The sequence below is a fragment of the Mytilus edulis genome, chromosome 3, assembly GCF_963676685.1.
Source record: "Mytilus edulis chromosome 3, xbMytEdul2.2, whole genome shotgun sequence".
Taxonomy (NCBI): domain Eukaryota; kingdom Metazoa; phylum Mollusca; class Bivalvia; order Mytilida; family Mytilidae; genus Mytilus; species Mytilus edulis.
The window spans coordinates 61,788,391-61,802,347 of NC_092346.1; the positions used below are offsets into that span (position 1 = coordinate 61,788,391).

General features: G+C 32.6%; 1 protein-coding gene across 2 annotated transcripts; it reads left to right on the forward strand.

Moving 5' to 3' along the window:
- Nucleotides 1-330: 330 nt before the first annotated feature.
- On the forward strand, nt 331-13,647 carry LOC139517036 (keratin-associated protein 19-2-like). Of its 2 annotated transcripts, none has more exons than XM_071307624.1 (3): nt 331-405; nt 12,632-13,293; nt 13,510-13,647. In XM_071307624.1, the coding sequence occupies exons 2-3, from the start codon at nt 12,642-12,644 to the stop codon at nt 13,518-13,520; spliced, it is 663 nt and encodes a 220-aa protein (XP_071163725.1). In that variant the 5' UTR covers nt 331-405; nt 12,632-12,641; the 3' UTR covers nt 13,521-13,647. The 2 variants fall into 2 exon arrangements, with proteins under 2 accessions (XP_071163725.1, XP_071163726.1); XM_071307625.1 differs by lacking the exons at nt 12,632-13,293; nt 13,510-13,647 and adding exons at nt 1,017-1,591; nt 1,822-1,928 and having other exon boundaries at nt 349-405.
- The last annotated feature ends 310 nt before the right edge of the window (nt 13,648-13,957 follow it).

The window sequence follows — 13,957 nt, forward strand, 5'->3', positions numbered from 1 at the left end:
ATTTACAATATCGTATTATTTCAAGTTTGGTAATTACAGTACAGATTGTTTTTATTTAATTTATGTTTTGCTGTATAAAGCATCGATAACAAAGATAATAATAAAACAGTCTACAACAGACCATTACGTGCTTCTGGTGGTATTTGTTTCGTCAAATACCATGTGCTCAGCAATAAAGTTGTGAAATCTGCTAGTCTCCGTGATGTAATAAGTGATATATGTGTTGTTTCTATGTAAATGTTGTATAATATACCCCATTTACTGTCCATTTTGACGGTTATATGTCATAATAAATAATTGTCATACCAAATCTGTGAAACACTTATTCTATATAAACCTAACGAACGGTCTATTCTAGTGTCGGTGACCATTTAAAACATTTGAAGAAAACATCCCACAACAACAGTAAGTTCATTCCTGAATATATGTTTTTTGACTGTTTTTACACTAACTTACATGCATATTAACTTACCTAATTAATTAATACGACATAATAGTGTTACATTTGTATAGAACACATATAAAGCTCTGATTTTCTGATTTTAAGTCAAAATTATAAAAAAAACCTGCAACTGGCAATTGCATCTTTTATTTACATCACTGTCTGTTATGCTTCCGTAAAGAAAAAGATTAACAAAAAAGTACGTGTACAGAAAAATGTTCATGATGGGTTCCTAATTACACTAAATATTACAATTTACATAAGAAGAAGTTCCTGGAATGTTTATTCTTATAGATTTTACTGATATGGAAGGTCGAGTTCAACTGCAACGACCTTAAGCGAAACAACGTGAGAACTGTTTGAGCCTTTAATTCTTAACCACATTAATATATAATGCGAAAAATAAAAATAAAACTTCGGTTACCACAATAAATAAAGCATTAATGATAGGAAAAATGATAGCATTAATAATTGATATTTGATATTTTCTAAATTGAAAATAAAATTGAAATTATCATCATAAAATACTTTCAGCTTTGCTAGATCATTTCACTTTTATTTCTACATTTGACAGAACCTACACCATGCTGAGATTAGTTGCTCTTGCTCTCTGTGCCTCAATGGCTTTTGGATACGGATACAGCAGTGGATATGGACATGGAATTGAAATCCACGGGGGATACGGACAGAACTTTGGAGGATACGGAAAAGGAGGATATGGTGGGTTCGGGCAGAACTACGGAGGTCTCGACCAGGGTTATAATGGCGGATACGGATCAGATCTTGGATTTGGCGGATATGGCCATGGAAATATCGGATATGGAAATGACTTTGATATCGAAGAAAGCTGGGGAAACGGATACGGTGAAGGACATGGTCTGATCAGTTTTGATAACGGATACGGTATTGGCGGAGGATATGGTGGACAAGGATATGGTATTGGCGGAGGATACGGAAAAGGATACGGTGGACAAGGATACGGTATTAGCGGAGGATACGGTGGACAAGGATACGGTATCGGAGGTGGACAAGGATTCGGAAACGGATTCGGTTCAGGACATGGTTTGGTCAGTATTGGAAAAGGATACAGTATTGGCGGAGGATACGGAAAAGGTCATGGTGTTGTCAGTATTGGAAAAGGAAAATATGGTAAATATTAGTAATTTTTTTATTCTAAATCTTTTAACAAATGTCATGTCAATGAAAATTGCAAGCATGCATGATGCAAGCGTGCATTTTATGTTTTATTCTTATTAATATCAGAATTAATTTTAACAAGTTACGAACAATAACATTCATATTAGTGTACTTAACCTTAATAATTTAATTTAGTCGTCATATTCCTTATATTTACAAGTTTCTGTTTTTTTCATTTGTAGGTCAGTATTGAGGACTATCATATGCACCATAGTAACAGAAACAGTCCCAAAGTGCTACAAAATTCACAAGATCCTTATTAAAATAAAACTTAGAATTTTGAATATTACTTACTGCTTTCAATTTTGATTCGTGTACATGACATGTACTACTGTTTCTAATTGTGCTTTTGTGATCTATAGAAGAATTTAAACCATTTTTTATGTAGAAAAGAACATTTATAATTTAAACAATATCGAACTTTAAATCTCGCGAGAAGAACGTGGTGTAAAACAAACATGTTATACAAAGTAACATTGCCATAATTATCATGTTTTACAAAGTAACATTGCCATAATTATCAAAGGAAAAGCAGTTCATTTTTTTTTAATTTTTGAAACAACTGGAATAAAGAGTTTCAACATCATTCTGTTTGAGGAGAGGTTAGAAAACCAAAGAAGGTGACCAATCATATGTGGTTTTAAACTGAAAAAGGTCAACATATAAAACATTATACCTTCACTTGAATATACAGAGTAATCAAATCTATTAGTAAGCACACAAATACACTTTAAAATTAAGAACAATAGAACCAATAGATGTTTAACTAATTTTTACAACTTACTAGAATGAATAAAAATAACCTTTTTGGTAAAGATAAAAAAAAACAGAAAAAAAGAGGAAAAGAACAAAACATCAGCATACCGTGAGTCTTTCACCATTAATAAGTACCTTGACCACTTGCCAAATTTCAAGACGAGACCTATGAATAAGAAAAAGGCAAAAAAGATTAATAGTAGGATGTAGTCACGCCATCTAAATTTGGCAGTCCATTATTGAAAAGTAAAGTCACAAAAATACTGATCTCCGAGGAAAATCAAATCGGAAAGTCCCTAATCACATGGCAAAATCAAATGACAAAACACATCAAAAACGAATGGACAACTGTCATATCCCTGACTTGGATCAGGCATTTTCAAATGTAGAAAATGGTGGATTAAACCTGGTTTAAAAGCGCTAAACCTCTCACTCATAAATGCATGTACAGTTGACTGCTGGTATGTTCGTCGTGTGTTAGTCACAGTATTTCTCGATTGTTACATGATCAAATACGACTAATCACCTGACCATGATTAACAACAAGAAAAATACCAAAAGAGCACTTGTTTTGTGTAAAAGGGTTGCCTTTGATAGAGTTTCAGTGGTGTATTTTATGTTATTTTAGCTTTTCATGCCTTTTTTTTCTACCAGTAACAAACAACATTGTCTATCCCTTGAATGGGAAATCATTATTTTGTTTAGAACTTTCACAATTGGCTAAGTTTTATTGTTAGAGAATAACAATTACAATTGGTAAATGAGAATTCCATGTATAATGCATAATCACAGAACCTGACTCCCCAATGTATATATTTATACAAGAGTAACACGGTTGGAGTCACGGCAGTGGCAGCAACTGCTGACCCTCGCAGAAAGTCTTCTCCTGCAGTATTGTCATGTTGACAAAGCTGCTTTATCTTTAATTCTCTGTATAGCGTTGTGTGGACAGTTGTTTGTCAATACTTCTTATTACCCAATCACAATCAGCGCTTGAAAAAAGTTATGTTATTTTTGTTACTAGATCAGTTGATCCTGAAAATGTCATTATCGTACAAATACTTTGATATTACAACAACAAATTTGTTTCTATACAACACTGCTATCCAAATTGTTTCTGCACTTTTTGTTCATACCTTTGAAAAGTCTTTAAACTTGATCGTATTTCACGCTGAAAAAACTATTCGCACCCTTGTGCTACTTTTTCAATTAAACATATTAATACAAACTCTAAAATTGTTTAAATTTTATGCTTGATATTTTATACATTTGCAAACGAAACACCGTGATATATTTAGGGTCTATGTATTCAAACATATTTGAATATACTATTTTGTTTTAATGTTATTATGGTAAACACTTAAAAAAAATCTCCAAGCGTCATATCGTTTCTGCCTACGAAAGCTATATAAGAACATACCGGAACCAGTGCAATATTTTACTTCTTTAATTTTCTTATTTTGGGGTTGAGCATTCCTGATGACCGTAAATCCAGGAAAAACACTAGATACACTCACTAAATATATTGCTTCACGAGGCGAAGCTGTATATTCATACGATACAATGGAAGTTAAAAGTTCTAATATGACGTGCTTCTTTAGCTTTGTAAACAAACCCATGCTCCATTATCCAATAAAATTAGTTTGCACATGCGTATATTGACTACGGCAGAAAAATGAATTTTATCAAATTGGTATGCATTTATTAAATGTATTTCATTAAATTAAAACACTTTCAAACACTAAAATGATACACATTTTGTTACTAATACTTTTACAATGACAACAATGTGTTGCATTCCGAAATTGACATATTTGACCAAGATACGACAACCGTTCATGCTGGCTGTTCAAAAACTCCTCCCTCTGAAAAATCACAGTGCCAGCTGTTTGCTTCTTTACAAACAAAAGGGAGGTTCATAGAAGAGCCTACACAATCGCTTTACCCTTATACACATCGGACATAGAAATTACCTTTAATTGTCCTAATCAGAATCGAAATAATTGTTGCAAGCTATACTTTATTGGTTGTTTTAACATGGGTAGGCATTATATTCGTGATTATTTTTGCCCGAGCGATTTCTTATCTTAATTATAATTGGTCATTAAATGATTAAGTGAAAAACATTCATGGGGTTGAATGAATTATAAAATTAGGCACACGGTATACGACAAGATTTAATATAAACATATATCTTTCTCTACAAAATTATTAATATTACTTTGTATACCCTCCTTGGTCATACACCACATGTATTTGGTAAATTGTACATTCTTGATTTTGTATTTGTGAGGGTTGAGGATTTGGATGATGGTGAATCTAGAAAATTGCAAAACTGCCTTAACAACTCCTTAAAATAAATCTGTTGAGAATCCATAATTCCACTTTGCCAATATTAATTTTTTATACGTGTGCATGTAAAACAAATTCTTAGTAGATGGGTCTAAATACATCATAAACAACATTTTCCAAAAGACTACAAAAGAGAAAAGTATATTTAAACAAAACGCATTTGACTAACAGGTCGAACAACTGATGTTCTTAAAAACCCTGTCAACTGCCATTGACGATTGCCAACTAAATTAATCACTAGATGTAACATGTATCTTAATTACCAATTTAATACCAAACAGAAAACAATGAACTTGCGGAGAAGATAGTATACTGCAAACATGGGGTGCAAACATTTATACACCATATCCGGATTTCGACATTTGATATCTCTTCAGCGACGTTAAGGATCGAAACGGTATTTAGAAGGTCATATAATTTACCTCAATTTTGGATAGACTCTTAGATTTAGAAGAGTTTAAATAGGATGAACGGATTATATAAACCCGAAGGAAAATATAATACAAGCTAAAGCGAAAAAATATAAACAAGTCCCAAATAGAAAACAACGTTGTATATAAACCGCATTTTTCATACGTATGCATGTAAAAAAAATTAGTGGAGGGGTTTTTATACAGTACAAATAGCATTTTTGACCAAAAAAAGTGAAAAAAAAAGTATATTTAAACAAAACGCATTGACTAACAGGTCCCGTGTATTGTTCTCATTGTATGTCTTTGTGCATTTTGTTTTAGAATATACGGTTGCTGTTCTTTGTACATATCATATTTATTAAGGATATGCAAGTGATTGATCAACATGGAAGTCCTATAAAAGCTCTCGGTGTTTGTTGATTGGCGTGGTTTATATGACGATGTATCAGTTTTGCTGTTGTCGTTTTATCCATTACATGAAAGAAAAAGAAAACATGTTGACATAATTATGTCAATTCAATGTATGAAAGGAAGCTATCAAGAAACACTTGAAACGAATGCAACATGTGGAGTAGGTTCTATCCTTTAGTTTCCCTTTTGGTAGGGATTTAGTTTAGTATTCTTTGTTATGTTTTGTTTTGTTTTGTTTGTCTTTTTGTCAATTTGGTCTTGTGTTTTCAATTTGTGAGTTTAGACGTCTCTTTTGACAAACACTCACAAGAGTAAATGATCAAATTTTGTTTTATCTGAAACTACTAGACAATTTTAAACATTTAATTCGAGTGAAAAAGTTCGAAACGATATGAAAACGCCTTTAACAATGAGAAAACGAATTATACCGTACAGTGGCTTATAAATAAAAGGCACCGATATGAAAACAATTGTGACAAAAACGAACCAATGACAACTTCAGGCTCCTGACTTTGGACATGCACATGAAGAAAAGGCGGGATTTAAGTATATTATCATCCGGAAACTGATCGAAATAAAATTCTGAACGAAATAAAAAAAATGTTAATAAGAAAATTCGAGGAGGAAAGACTTTGAATTAGAATTGCCAATATCAGAGAAACAAAGATTTATATTATTAGTAGGGATGTCAACTCGGTCAAGATTTACTAATCATATGGATTACTCGTTGAATTTACCGAGCGATTAACTACATGTACTAAGTTATATAAAATGGTAATAATCTAATAAAGTAATTAATTAATATCTATTGAAAATTTATTACTTTAACAACAGTATAAGGGAAATTCAATCATTAATAAACACATGTATTGATCAACAAAGGAGTGCTGATTAAAACTTACTGATGCCATTAATCATTTTCTGAGGGTCGATAAGGGTGCAACGAATTTGTTCTTATTTAAAATTTTTGTCTCGTCAACATATTCTCGGACATAAAGATTTTATGAACAAATGTGAAATAAGTTCCGGAACAAAAATCATAGCTCCATGAATTTTGTTCCAATTGATATTAAGAGTTTTAAAAAAGTTAAATAAGTTCCTGTGATATTAATTTTAAACGAACATGTACATATTTCATAGAAATCGATGAATAGGTTCTGCTGAAACCTATTTTCACAGAAAGTAAGTACCTTTGCAACATATCGCACAGCGAAACATTTAGTATGAAATTCAAAACAGTGTAGCTGTGGCCATTGATTGACCCATCAAAATCATCCATTGACTGGGACAATTTACGTGAACGTTTGTCTATAACAACCACTGTTCATGACGTACCTACGATAGACATTTAAACTGTGGGGTCAACAAAGGTTTCTTAACGCCTTTAATTATAAAATAATTCGAAAAATTAATCAGGAATAACCTTTGTGTTTTGATTTATATAATTGATATAAATCAAAATATCGTGTTATTTCTGATTAATTTTTCGAATTACTTTATTTAGGTGTTGAGAACCTTTGGTGACCCCATAGTTTAAGTGTCTTTAAAAAGTACATGGTGAGCATTGGTCGTTACATACAAACGTTCACCTAAATTGTCCCAGTCAATGGATGAATTTAATGTGTCAATCAATGGCCACAGCTACACTGTTTTGAATTTCATACTATAACTTACTGATGACAAATGCTCAATATATAAGATAACTTGTTTAACCAGTGGAACATATTTCACAGACAAGGAACTTATTTCACCAGGTGAGGAACAAATCTCACAAACCAAGAACTTATTTTACCAGGAAAAGAGCAAATATCATGAACTTGGAACTTATTTCACCAGGTACGGAACAAAGGAGTAGGTCCAGTAAGACCCCTTTTTGGCCCAAAATATAGCAGTTTTACAAAATTGTTAAAATGTAAACTTTTAGTTATTCATTGGACAGTAGAATGCTTCTGCTACATAAATTTGGGCTGATTTTGACAATGCAAGGCACATATATCGGGTACTAGCACCAGTAAGTCATGCCAAATTACTGAAATCTTCACAATTCTAGCATTTTAGTTAAATTTTAGACGGTTTTCGTGTAAAACGAAAGTGGTCGCATTCGTGTTCATCCTGAATATTTAAATGTAAGTTGTATTTTATGATAACACATAACATATATAAAGGTTGAGGATGAACACGGATGCGGCCACTTTCATTTTTGACAAAAACCATCTGAAAAATGACATTTTTCGGCATATTTTGTAAATTTTTCATATTTCAGCTTGAATCGGTACGTTTTTTATGACTAAATCAGTTAAAATATTTCACATAAACTAATTGATTCAAATAAAACAGACACTTAAGTGTTTAAAAAGTGGTCAAAATCATTCGTCAGATGAACATGAAATTTGAGGCCAAAATTGGTCCTTACCGGACCTACTCCTTTCAAAAACCCGGTACATATTTTACCAGGTAAAGTATGGAATCTTATTTTATAGAGATGGAACAAATTATATAGAAATCATCTGTGAAAAAAGTTCTCCCAGAACATATTTCCTGTGATATTAGTTCCACTGGCACTTTTTTCACAGGAACAAATTGTGGCTCACATAAGTACTGCTGATGAAAATATATGCTCTGACGGTACAGATGTGGGGGATTGACTAAGATAATATAAAAGTGTAAGCCTGGGAAAAATGCTCTTGTTTCTATATCCTACATGTACCTCTGATGTGAGAAAATTTAAACACAAGCATTAGAATCTTATTTTAATTTTTATTAGTTTTGACTAAAATAGAATTTATCGGGAGGCGCTCCAAATAAAAATAATTTGTGTTTAAACTTACATGTATGAAAGCAACAACATTCTAAAATGAACCGATTAGTCGAGTAACATTTTGATAATCGATACTCGGTACTACCGAGCGACACTCGATTACTCTAGTACTCGTTGACATCCCTTTATTATGAGACCTATATTGATGAAGACAATATTTTATTTGAATCTCACCTCTTATAAAATCATTTACATAAAATTACAATTTCACATATAAATCACGAGCCACTCTGAAAAGAGTTATCAGAGCGGACTATAAAAATGATATATACATTTACATATATATATATACACACATAAAATATAAAGCATAACACATATTAAAAGTATACAAATTTTAAGAAAATAATGAACATTTTCTTTTCAGTAAAATATCATAGCAGATTTTGGCAGTATAAAAGTAAACATTTTCATCACTTAATGAAAAAACAAATTTGTCGTCATCTGACATACTATTAAAATCATGACAAAAAGAATTAGCAAGACAACAATACAGCACGAAAATCTGTATATAGTGGACATTTCAAAATAACATGTTTCTCATTTTCAATGGTATCATCATTACAATTAAAACATATTCTTTCATTGATAGGCAAGTTCTGATACCGGCGCGTTTCAATTTTGATGGGAGCAACACCACAGCGAAATTTTGCAAAAGCACATCTTCATTTCCCTGCAATAGTTTTACAAATACAATTTTCTACCTTAAATTCTGTTTTAGATGATTTATAAGTACGTAGTTTGGCATATTCATTCGAAACCAGCTTATTATGCCATTCAATTTTATATAAATCAATAGCTAAGCATTCTATATCCTTAATTACCTTTTTAGTTAACAATATATCACAATTACAATATGGTTCAAGATTATACTCTTTAAACTTAGTCATTACTCTGCAGCACCAATTTTTAATTGGTTTATTTCCATACTTATATGACCACATAAATACTCTTTTGTTCAATCTATCATTGTCCATTTTACAAAATGTGGACCATAATGTAAAAACAGCTGTCCATTGCTTTACATTGCTGGGAATCCAGCCCATATCACCATACAGAGATAAGTTCGATATCGACAAACATCCCATAACTTGAACAACAGCCGGAAACCTCTGTATTTGTTGTCGATATCGATTAAATCGACGATATCCAATCGATATCGACAAACATCCCATAACTCAAACAACGGCCTTAAACATTTGTCTTGGTTGTCGATATCGAAAAACATCCCGTTACTTAAACAACGGTCTGAAACCTCTGTCTTAGTTGTCGATATTGAATTGATATCGACAAACATCCCATAGATTCAACAACAACTAAAACTACATCGTATAAAAGAGGGACAAAAGATACCAGAGGGACAGTCAAACTCATAAACCGAAAATAAACTGACAACGCCATGGCTAAAAAGGAAAAAGACAAACAGACAAACAGTAGTACACAAGACACAACATAGAAAACTAAAGAATAAGCAACACGAACCCCACCAAAAACTAGGGGTGATCTCAGGTTCTCTGGAAGGGTAAGCAGGGTCTGTTCCACATGTGGCACCCGTCGTGTTGCTTATGTAATAACAAATCCGGTAAATAGTTTAATTCGGTAGGTCACATTCATGAGAGTGAACGGGATTGTAGTTACGACGTAAGGAACATATCCTATATCATTTGTGAGACGTTTATTCCATAACAGTCAACCAACTAGTGATGGCGTCCGCAAAATTGACGAAGTTCAACTTCACCATTTGGCGCTCTTGGTTTAATAGCTTCCTTGTGAGCAACAATCCTCTATAAAAAATATCATGATAGGAAATGCAAGCACGGGAATATTGTATCAATTGGGAGATATATACCCCGTATACAGGTGCTGTTGGAATGTTCCTACTTAGAAATGAAAAGTTCACAATTGGAAAGCTGTAATTATCTCTTTTGTCGTAAAGTTTTATTAACACTATGAAGATCTTCATTTGACAACGCATGAGAGTAATTTGAATATTGATTGTATCATTCGAAAGGGAGACTATGTGCGTTTATATTTTTCTTCCTCTGGTTGAAGTTAATCCGTAAATTTTCTTTTTAAAGCCAGTTTAAATACGATTTTTGTCTATTTTAGCAATGCATTTAAGAGATCATGTAAAATATCTTAACTTGACATTCATCCATACATATATGTTAACGCAATAATAATTTATGGTATGGTCGGGGTCTGCGTTTTTCATTTATTTTAGTTTCAATGTCAAATGTTGTTGTTTGTCCTTGTATGTCTTATTTGTTACCGGGTTTGTCTTTTGTCCTCTGTGTGATCTTCTTCTTAAATAGTCCTGGGTTGTCAACACTTCTTAAAGATAATGGTTTTTTTCTCCTTTAATGTATACCATATACCATATATCATCGGGGAGAGGTTTAAAATTTTCTATGTCGATATCGAACCGATATCGCATCGCTGTTGTCGATATCGACGTCTGGGTTGTTCATACATTTTTTAATTCAGAACTTTCGATTCGATTCGATATCGTGTTGTTATTGTCGATAACGACGATATCGACAGTCTGTATTTTCCTGCTATCTTCATTCGTCGATATCGACAGTGTGTTTTATCACGGTGTATTCGTTTGTCGATATCGATTCGATATCATATCGATATCGTCGATATCACACATGACTGTACTTGTATGGTGTAAAGATTTTAAAGCATTCAACATTTTACTACTAACTCCTTTTGACTCAAGTTTACAAAATAATAAAAAATTGTTTACAGTATCATGCTTTTTTGAAATCAATGAAAGCTGCAAAAGTTGACAGTTTACACATTTTCTTGTTTCAATAATACTTGTAATTGTTGACAAATGATCAATAGGACTACGATTAGTCATAAAATCATTGTGTTCATCATGTATAAAATTTAGTTCATCAAGTTTTACAGTTAATCTTGAATTCAGTACTCCGCAGTTTATATGAAGTTGGTGCCAATGTTATTCCTCTGTAAGACATGAATGAAAAAATAGATGTAACCGGAGTTAATTAATGGCTGCTATCAAAGTTATAACGGAAAATATTTTTCAAAAAATTGAGAATGGTTAATGGCTTACAAAAAGATTTTGCTGAACGTCTATTGGCAAATATGTCATGCATAGTTATGTTGAGAGACGTTGCGAAGACCTTAACGAAGAAAATAGATTTCTTAGAATATTGCACACAAAAAGAGAAAAATGCATTGCAATGATTCTAACAGTAAGGTTATAACAATACGCTTTGTTTTCATCTATTGTATTCAAAACAAAAGTAATTAATCAGTCTACAAAATCAAACCAACATATTGTGCTGATATTATTCCTTTTGGTCAAATAATGTGTATTCAGCAATAAAGTTGTGAAATCTGCTAGTCTCCGTGATGTAATAAGTTATATATCTGTTGTTTCTTTGTTAATGTTGCATAATATACACTATTTACGGTCTTCATTGAATGTTATATGTCATAATAAATAACTGTCCTTCAGAAGTTGTGAAACACTATATAAACCTTACGAACGGTCTACTCTGGAGTCTAATTTTTTTTTAAAGAAAACATCCCAAGGCAACAGTAAGTATAAACAAAATACAGTTTCAGATATCAACAAAAGAGAGGAGCACCATAAGTTCAAGTTTTATATCCCTTTTTATTTAAGCGAATATATAATTATGAGTTAGCTCCCATTTTAATTGTGCATTATTTAAAACTTCGACCCATGGCTGTGAAATTATTGTTTTGAAATAATGTTAGTTATGTGCTGAATTAATATATATATATATAAAGTTGAACATAGTTTTTCAATTTGATAAGATTTTACCCTAGATCAAGTTTCATTGGCACAGCTTCCCCTCAAAACAAACACAGTAGTGGAACATGCATTACGAAATTATAAGATCATTAATCAACTTCGATGTATGTGCACATAAATAATGATTTGAGAAATTTACAGTCTTTCATAGTCTTTTAACTTTTTTAACATTTACACCAAAAATTGATAATTTTCACTTTCATGGCTCCTTTACAACAGAAAATACAATAGCAAAACATAAAAAGATAAGACATTATGGATGAAACAAAACAACATATACCATTACTATAATTATTGAAATTGATGTAAAACTTTCTATGGTTCTAGTTAAAATATTTCCGATATCATTCCAATAAACAATTACATGTATTTTTTAGAAAGACAGTTTTTATATCAAACCTTTAACTTTTATTTTTACATTTTGACAGAACATACACCATGCTGAGATTAGTTGCTCTTGCTCTCTGTGCCTCAATGGCCTTTGGATACGGATACAGCAGTGGATATGGACATGGAATTGAAATCCATGGGGGATACGGACAGAACTTTGGAGGATACGGACAGGGAGGATATGGTGGATTCGGACAGAACTACGGAGGTCTCGACCAGGGTTATAATGGCGGATACGGATCAGAGCTTGGATTTGGCGGATATGGCCATGGAAATATCGGATATGGAAAAGATTACGATATCGAAGAAAGCTGGGGAAACGGATACGGTGAAGGACATGGTTTGATCAGTGCTGGATACGGTATTGGCGGAGGATACGATGGACAAGGATACGGTATCGGAGGTGGGCAAGGATTCGGTATTGGCGGAGGATATGATAATGGATACGGTGAAGGACATGATTTGATCAGTATTGGAAACGGATACGGTATCGGAGGTGGACAAGGATTGAATTTCGGTATTGGCGGAGGATACGGAAACAGATTCGATAAAGGACATGGTTTGATCAGTATTGGAAACGGATACGGTAATGCCGGAGGATACGGAAATGGATACGGCGAAGGACATGGTTTGATCAGTATCGGAAAAGGATACGGTATTGGAGGAGACGATGGCATTAGTGAAGGAAAAGAAAAATATGGTAAGTTTTTTTGTTATCACAGGTTTAATTTTATTATTTTGATACAGACGGAAATCAATTAGAGAAAAATTGCAAGTTTATCATTTTTATGGTCCACTTCTCCGCTTTCATCAAAATCAGATGTCGCTATTTATCAAACCTAGACCATCTGAATTAGTTTACCTTAACTTTGTTGTTTTAAGTATATCATTTACATTATATTATTTTCCATTGTAGGTCTCTATTGAGGAGAGTCATTAATTCCAGTATCAAGAGCAATTCCAAAGTGCTAAAAATTACAGAACCAGAAAGACTGTCGTAAGGTCAAACCTCACTTCAAATCTGATTAAATTATAATAAAAAATATTTATTGAACTCTCTCTTCAAAATTGTTTTACCTACAGATTTACCAATTGAATAGTCAACTGTCTGTTGCTGAAAGTATTTTTGTATGTTGACCTCGAGGTTATTTGTGCTGTTGGAGTTGTTGTCTTATTGATGTAAACACCAAATTTCCTCTTATTTATGATCTGTCAGAATATCTTATCACTCTCTCGAAATAATCTTATAGTAATCCACTTATATGCTAATAAATATTTTGATATGAGCGTCACTGATGAGTCGTATGTAGACGAAACGCGCGTCTGGCGTACTAAATTATAATCTTGATACCTTTGATAACTAT

Bases quoted from the DNA above. Each gene is read 5' to 3' on its own strand.
- LOC139517036 (XM_071307624.1), top strand. From the start codon at position 12,642: ATGCTGAGATTAGTTGCTCTTGCTCTCTGTGCCTCAATGGCCTTTGGA.